At 37.2% G+C, this 8,638-nt stretch overlaps 1 protein-coding gene across 4 annotated transcripts in view; it reads right to left on the bottom strand.

Annotated features, from left to right (window-relative positions):
* LOC107698992 (PHD finger protein 14-like) overlaps positions 1-8,638 on the bottom strand; it is a 97,962-nt gene that overhangs the window by 53,830 nt on the left and 35,494 nt on the right. For all 4 annotated transcript variants that reach the window (XM_016500126.1, XM_016500127.1, XM_016500130.1 and 1 more), the window contains 3 exons: positions 3,457-3,603; positions 3,088-3,358; positions 1,491-1,597 (listed from right to left, as the gene is read on the bottom strand). In XM_016500126.1, the coding sequence (XP_016355612.1) occupies positions 1,491-1,597; positions 3,088-3,358; positions 3,457-3,603 (525 nt within the window). The remainder of the gene's footprint in view (positions 1-1,490; positions 1,598-3,087; positions 3,359-3,456; positions 3,604-8,638) is intronic.

The following is an 8,638-nucleotide window of genomic DNA, read 5'->3' as shown; positions in this document are numbered from 1 at the left end:
CACTGGAGAAATTAAATCTGATCTGTGATGCGATTGTCGTTCGGCACGCTGCATTGAGCAGCCGTGTTCAGTTTTTAATTGTAGTGTCTGTTCTTTTACTGTACTAAAATATTTTTATTTCTATAAAAAATCAAAAAGACGGTGGGGGTCGGTGACGCGGTGGGCAAGTGACGTAACCAGTGTTGCGGTATCACCGTCAACACCGTCTATCGCGGCAAGCCTACTATATAATTCAGGATTATTACATATAATTTCCAGATGACTCAGGACCTGCCTTAGACACAACTTTTGTTCAGCTTTCCACAGATGTTGATTTTCATCGGGAGGCCGGCGTTGTGCTAATGCATGTTGAGTGCCGTAATTAACAACACACACTCCATTAATACCGCTTAATACATGTGGCGCAGAAAGAATGGACGCCACATTAACTCCTCCAACTTTCTCTCCTCGCTTTCTTCCTCATTGGGCCACATAAAAAAAAACACGATCTACACAAATCTGCTTCAAGAGATCATGTTTAGGAGTACTGAGGGTAGGAGGCAAATAAATAAAACAGCACAGAACATTAGTTGCTGTTATACCAGGGGTTTTGAAAATTTCATTTTTTTTTTTTTATGTGCTTTTTTTTTTTTTTACATTTTTGTCACTATTTTTAAGTGAAACATGGTGCGGTTTCATTTTTTTTTTTTTATGTGCTTTTTTTTTTTTTTTTACATTTTTGTCAGTTTAATTGCTCATAAATATATTTTTATTTTGATTATTTTGTATTTTTGGAACTGTAGTTGGTTGGTTTGCACAAACCAACCTTTTTTTTTATTTTCTTTTTTTTTGTACTTGTTTTATTTTTTTGCTTCAGTGAAAGATCAGTGTTTTTTTTTGCTGTTGTTAATTGTTTATTGTTTTTGTTAAAAAACAAAAATTTCAACTAAAATGAAAATGAAAACTAAAAACAAAAAAAGTGTCAAATTATTAATAAATACTACAATGGTATAAGTAATACTAAAATAACACTGTTAGCAGCAGAACACACTGTTAATGTTTTCTCTATGCCATTTTATTGCATTTCCATTTATAGCTTCAGTTTAATTTAAGTCTACTGCAAAAAATTTATTTTTGTAGTTAGCAAATACTATTCACTGCCAGTTTTCGTCATCTTATTTTTTGTTAACAAAAATAACCTTGTATTATACAAGATTCCTGCTTTTTTTTTATTATTCCTCTCTGCAGATGGTCCAACACAAAGTAGCTTGAAAGGAGACTTTCACAGTTGAATAGTAAATGGAAAGACTAACACATAATTGGCATTATTTAGTAGCTGTTCAGGAGCTTTTCAACACGCTCCTGGGATAATATTCCTGCAGCGCTTCATTATTTCCTGATGTGCATGCCTCTGCTTAAGCACCAATGGTCAACAATTGTGCTACTACGGACAAGCGCTAAAGTACAAAACAGATGCTAGTTAGAGCCTGGAGTGCCAACAGTAGACAGACCTTGTTGTACTCCATGTGCAGTTTCTCCTGCTCACTCTCCAGCTTGTCTTTAAGGTTCTTCTGCTCCACGATGTTGTCCTGGATCTGAATCATCCTCATGTTCCGCTCTGAATACCAACAGACATGAACAAATCGATACTAAGATTGCTATCAAGAGTACAGGAAAAAGTATATCAAAGGAAGATTGAGGGAGAAAGTACAAAAAAAGAACAATGTTAAGAGAAAAAGAGGGAGAGAAAGTGCGTTGATAGAGGATAGGCCTCCTGCTGGAACCTAATGGAGTGTGTGCCCAAGGTTACTCCACAAATCTGCTCTTAACATCACTCATTTGGAGGGCAAGTGCCTAGCTGCAAGGCTACAGAGCGGGATGCCTGTCTTGCGCTCACTGTCTGATACCGCCTGCTGTTCTGCAGGCAGATTCATGTATGTTAGGGACAGTAAGTCACATGCTACAAATGCATCAATGCTTGTTTTAGCCATTAAAATAAAAAAAAAACAAGGAAGCAGAAAATATTATCATAAGTGGGTTGATAAATGTTGATTCTCAAAAAATAGATCATAGACTTGATGTGTTAACAGGGCTTGACAATACGGACTGGCTCGGGGCCAGCGTCAAAGACACTCGGGACAGTTGACAGAATTGTGATGTGTTTTTAAGTCTTACCAAATTTAAACATTCAAGTGATTTTAAATAATTCAAGTGCAAAAAGACGCAAAAGAGAACTCAGTTGTACCAAATTGAGTTCTCTTTCACATCTTTATGTGCTTGAACACACGCACATTAAAAAAAAAAAAAAAAGTCAAAATGCCCCTCTTGGCGGGTATCCTCAAAACAATGTTGTTTATTTTTTAAAGTGAAAGTAAACAGTTGAGAAAGAAACCGCATGTGTATCAGTATATTGGATGTGTGCATTAGGCCTAATGTAGCTGCTGCTGTCTGTATCATTAATGATAATGATGATCATTAATGATAATCAAGCAACAAGACAAAAAGAAAATCACTCCGCGCTGTTGACTGAATAATGTTTGTAACTTTAAAAAGCATTCAGCTATATAGTGAAGACTGCAGTGTTTTTACATTTGACTGTTTATTTCATCAGTATCTTTGTTCTATTGTATTTATTTGTGCTATTACTTGTCATTTGTTTAGTTGTTCTTATTTTACTTTTGACTATTTACCTGTCTTTAAAGAAATAGTTCACCCAAAAATTGAAGTTTACTGAAAATGTACCTCAACCTCAGGGCATCCAAGATGTTAAGTTAAAAATGTCTTGATAGATTTGTTTATTACAGACTTGACAAGACATTCATTGATGGACAGGAGTCGTGTGGATTACTTGTGGATTATTGTAATGTTTTTATCAGCTGTTTGGACTGTCATTCTGACGGCACCCATTCACAGCAGAGGATCCAATGATGAGCAAGTGATGTAAAGCTGAACAAACAAACTCATCTACATCTTGAATGGCCTAGGGTTAGTAAATTTCTGCCAAATGTTTTGGGTGAACTACTTTATATTAGTTAAACTAGGTTTCGCTGTGGTATCAAAATTGGAATACAGAACTGTGAAATTTGAGAACTGTTTCAAACCACCTACCTAGGTAGTAGTTAACAAAGTCTGCCGTGAGGGCAGGCTGCTTATGTTTACGCCGTCCGTCCACACTTGCGCTGGTATCGGATGTGTCCACGGGGAAGATGTCTGTGCTGATACCCATGAGCTCGGCTTTACGCATCAGCTTACGGATGGCTGAAGCACTAGAGGTGAGTGGCCGGGGAAGCTTCTCTCGTGGCACCCATGCCTGCTGCCGAGTGTTTCGAGACAGCTCTGCTTTCGCTCTGTACTGCTGTAGCCGCGTGGTTATTCGAGCCTAGAGGTTGGGAAATCATAGGCATTCAAAAATTAATGATGACTGATCTTGACTGTCTGATGTATGGAAGACAATATCTGCCTCAGAGTAAAGCGGACCTGAGCTTCAGGTGTGAGCTGCTTCTCCCTTTCCTGCAAAGACACTTTGCAGTAGGACTGCAGGGCCAGGTAATTCTTCCTTTTCCATTTCCTGTCAAAGCGGTCTGCATGCTGCTTGCAGTAGGCAAAGAATGGATCAGCAATGTCCTGTGGGTATAAGTGGATCATGATTTTAAATACAGACACCCACGAGACTTGAAATATAGCTTGATAAAAAAGACAAAATAGTGATGAATGACATGTCATTAATAATCAGTTTTATATTATATTTATTAATAATATAAAATGGATGGGTCCAATTAAAATTCTGACGATGAAATGCATACAGTACACTAGGGGTTGCACCGACTAATCGACTTCAATGCTCTGCCATGATGCTTTAAGCTTGACGTCGACTAGTCGCTGGTCTTATAGAGGGCGCAACAGGATAAGAAATCTTTGAAGGACTTCCACATTTACGCTCCGTTTCCAAACAGTTCAAATGACAAATAAATGCATACTCTGAAAGCGCTCCACAAGACGTGTGATTATATTACTGGATGCTCGAAATTGAACGGGAGAATGCATGTTTTAAACAGCTTATTGTACAGGTACGTTAATCGCCGTTCTAATCTAATGTGCTGCTGCACTGTAACGCACACACATAGGCTACAGACAGTAGCGCTCCAGACTTATTTGTTCATTAATGACGTCATCAGCGACTAGTCGACTTCGACTCGACTTTCATCACATAAAAGTCGACTTCAAAAAATCAGAATTCGTTCAACCCCTACAGTACACAGCCACTGTAAAATGGCGATAAACACAAATCTGTATTAATGTATTAAGGCAGCAAGCTACTAGACTGCTTGGCAACTGTACACAGTATATAGTGAAACACAGCCTCTCAAAACTAACTGCTTTATTTTTTTATTCTCTAACATTTTTCTTACCAAGTACCCTTTGGTAAATAAAGAGATGTTATATTTTATTGTGTAAAACTGATGATTAGCCTGGCCTATAACATCATGTGTAAAGCATCATATTAATGCATTTACATAATTTATGATACCGTTCAAAATTTGGAGTCAGATTTTCATTGAAAAAACGTAATACTTTTAATCAGCATGGATGCATTAAATTAATGCATTTATAACATTACAAAGTATTTCTATTTCAAATAAATGGTGTTCTATTGAACGTTCTATTCAAATAACCCACAAAAACATTCAGCAGCACTACCATTTTCAAAAATGATAAGAAATGTTTCTTGACCAGCAAATCAGCATATTAGAATGATTTCTAAATGATCATGTGACACTGAAGACTGGAGTAATGGCTGCTGAAATTTCAGCTTGCTCCACAAGACATGTGTGATTATATTACTGGATGCTCGAAATTGAACGGGAGAATGCATGTTTTAAACAGCTTATTGTACAGGTACGTTAATCGCCGTTCTAATCTAATGTGCTGCTGCACTGTAACGCACACACATAGGCTACAGACAGTAGCGCGTACATGAGTCATTCAGCACAGAAATGTATTGTCAACACTGTTCTGTGATTTCGCAATAAAATAGCTTAGAAACTGAAAAGTTAAAGCATATATTTCTTAACTAAATTCCACAGCTTCGCTACTAGTAGAGAGACGCTGCCAGGTAGAATTAATTCACACACGCAATCGCTCTCACTAATGCATTCATATTAATGTAATCTTTAGTTTAGTTAGCTCTCAGCTACCGCTGATCATCATTTCATCTGATTTTTCTGTATCTGATTTAGAATGAGCAGAAATCTGTGAGAAATATAACGACCCAAAGACAAAATAACTGATAAAAATGAGCTGTTATAGGAGCAACAGCCATGTGGGCAGCACTGTGTCATATGCCATAGCTGTGCACAAGGTGTTTGTCACAGATCCAGACTTATTTGTTCATTAATGACGTCATCAGCGACTAGTCGACTTCGACTCGACTTTCATCACATAAAAGTCGACTTCAAAAAATCAGAATTCGTTCAACCCCTACAGTACACAGCCACTGTAAAATGGCGATAAACACAAATCTGTATTAATGTATTAAGGCAGCAAGCTACTAGACTGCTTGGCAACTGTACACAGTATATAGTGAAACACAGCCTCTCAAAACTAACTGCTTTATTTTTTTATTCTCTAACATTTTTCTTACCAAGTACCCTTTGGTAAATAAAGAGATGTTATATTTTATTGTGTAAAACTGATGATTAGCCTGGCCTATAACATCATGTGTAAAGCATCATATTAATGCATTTACATAATTTATGATACCGTTCAAAATTTGGAGTCAGATTTTCATTGAAAAAACGTAATACTTTTAATCAGCATGGATGCATTAAATTAATGCATTTATAACATTACAAAGTATTTCTATTTCAAATAAATGGTGTTCTATTGAACGTTCTATTCAAATAACCCACAAAAACATTCAGCAGCACTACCATTTTCAAAAATGATAAGAAATGTTTCTTGACCAGCAAATCAGCATATTAGAATGATTTCTAAATGATCATGTGACACTGAAGACTGGAGTAATGGCTGCTGAAATTTCAGCTTTGAAAACAATATTTTACTATACTGTTTTTATTTTTACTGTATTTTTGATCAAACAAATGCAGCCTTGGGAACATAAGATACTTCTTTCAAAAAAAATAAAAATAAAAATCTTTCCGACCCCAAACTTTTGAATGATAGTGTATTTTCCAAAGCCATTATAATAAGGATTAATGTTCAGAGACATACATGTACATCACATTTTTTTTGTTACATAATATAAGTTATTCTGGTAGGGACAATGGAACAAGAAGCTGAATTTTTGCTTATTTAACTTGGTAGAAGTTAATTTAACTTCAAAATAATATGGCATTATTAATATTGTTTTTTAATTTAGTTTAAAATTAGAATGAAATCTAACATAATTAGCAGACCCTCTACAGTACGGCTGTGGAACAATTCCTCCTGTGGAAGACCCTGCTCTAAACAAACACTGGTCAACCTGTGTGTTCAAGACTGATTCGTAATTTGGCAATTCCTCAAATAACCAATAAACTGAAAGACACCAAAAAACAACAAACACAAGAAAACTGTTTTCAATGAATACCTTCACTTTCTGTTGATCAAAACAAACGCAGATGTCTTGCAAAGTCAGTACTATTAAATAATCTACTGTTGTCTAACGTGTCGTCTGAAAGCATGAAAAAACAAAACCTTGGCTGTGGTGCAATACACCGTGTTTAATCTATTTCTTAAAATGCACACAACTTGGAGGAAGGTGAGAGAAGGGCTGAAGTCCTTAAGAACAATCTCTGAGTGATTTGATTAAGGCTATTTCAAGATATTTCCCTTTATCTTCAACTACCTCATTATTGTTAATGTGACAGTTGTTGCAGGTTTCATTTTGAGTGCTTGTGTGCTCAGACACCTGATAATTCTAATGCACATTTTGATTATGGGGGGAACGGGAGTATCTTCTGAAATACAGGTTCACGCTTTCTGGCTGTTGGGATAATGATGCACAGTGCTCCAGATTTTTATAGACCATCGGTGGCTGTGCATTCCCTGATAGCCGTGATAAATAGGCGTTCACAAAAGGCCTGTAAAAATTCCCCTCCCTTTTAAAGGACAAGTACATTTTGCAGAGAATGTGGGAGCTGATGCTGGGGGGCAAGACAATGATTGATGTAAGGCTAGTGTGACTTTTCCAGGAATGGAAAGGGACTGCAGATCTGCCTTTCTCAGAAACAGCCTTCTATGGAAGGGGAGGGAACCTTAGAACAATGTCAGCCTATTTCAGCAGTTTAAAATCTCTGCAGCTGAGACGTTAGCAGCAAGTTTCTCTCGCTGAGCTCACATCTCCTCGTCACAAGCATAGCATTTCACCCCCTCCCTCGAGGGCAGATGGAAGCACAGCCATTTTCCGTCATCCACAGAATCATTTAGGCTTAAGGTGTCTCGCCGGATGCTATCAGCCCACTCACCTGTTGATATGAGGCCCTTGCACAGCTGACTGGATTAAGTGGATTGCAGTGAGTAGGCACTTTTCGCCAGTGTTTATCTGCGCTGAACGCCACCATCATATGCTTCTCCAATATGGACTGCATATTTGAGCCACGAGGCTGATGGTCTGTGACCACGGCCTGGGCTGGGAATTTGTTCAGCTGGATGACCTCGTGCTCTGAGTCCTCTCTCTATGCTTACAGGTATCTGTTTGATAAACTCCCACATTTGAAGATCAAACGTGCATGTGAAAAATGTGTTGGCAGAGAATCGGAATCTTCCTAAAGGAACAGTTCACCAAAAAATTGCCATTTGCTGAATTGTACTCACCCCCAGGCCGTCCAAGATGGATGGTGAGTTTGTTTCTTCATCGGAACAGATTTGGAGAAGTTTAGCATTACATACGTTGCTCACCAATGAATCATCTGCAGTGAATGGGTGCCGTTAGAATGAAAGCAAACAGCTGATAAAAACAACATAATCCACAAGTAACCCGCACGACTCCAGTCCATCAATTACCATCTTGTAAAGTGAGAAACTGCGTGTTTGTAATAAACAAATCCATCATTAAGGCGTTTTAATTTTAAACCGTCGATTCTGGCCAAAATGAGAGTATGTAATCCACACTTCCTCCAGTGAAAAAGTCCATCCCCTGTTGTCCTCTCACATCACAATCCATCAAGAAATTTGCACAAGACATAAATTGACGGACTGGAGTGGTGTGGATTATTGTGATGTTTTTATCAGCTGTTCTGACTCTCATTCTAACGGCACCCATTCACTGCAGAGGATCTACTGATGAGCAGTTGATGCAATGCTAAAATTCTCCAAATTTTTTCGATGAAAAAATTAACTTTTATACCACATACATCTCAAATGGACCATTTTTATGATATCTTCATGATGATGATTTTGTCATTTTAGAGCTTGGATACCCCAGTCCTCATCCATTTTCTTTACAGTAAAAAGAGAAGCCAGAATATTATTTAAAAATGCACCTTAAGTGTTCAACAGAAGGTAGTCAGTCCAAAAGGTTTTAGAACAAATGTGGGTGAGAAGTAAAAAAATCAGTATTTGCGTTGAAATGGATTTGAGGAATATATATATATGTATATATATGTATATGTATATATATATATATATATATATATATATATGTATATATGTATATATG

Source organism: Sinocyclocheilus anshuiensis, unplaced genomic scaffold (genome assembly GCF_001515605.1).
Source record: "Sinocyclocheilus anshuiensis isolate Anshui unplaced genomic scaffold, SAMN03320099.WGS_v1.1 scaffold74, whole genome shotgun sequence".
Lineage (NCBI taxonomy): Eukaryota > Metazoa > Chordata > Actinopteri > Cypriniformes > Cyprinidae > Sinocyclocheilus > Sinocyclocheilus anshuiensis.
This window is presented reverse-complemented; position numbering and strand designations above follow the sequence as displayed.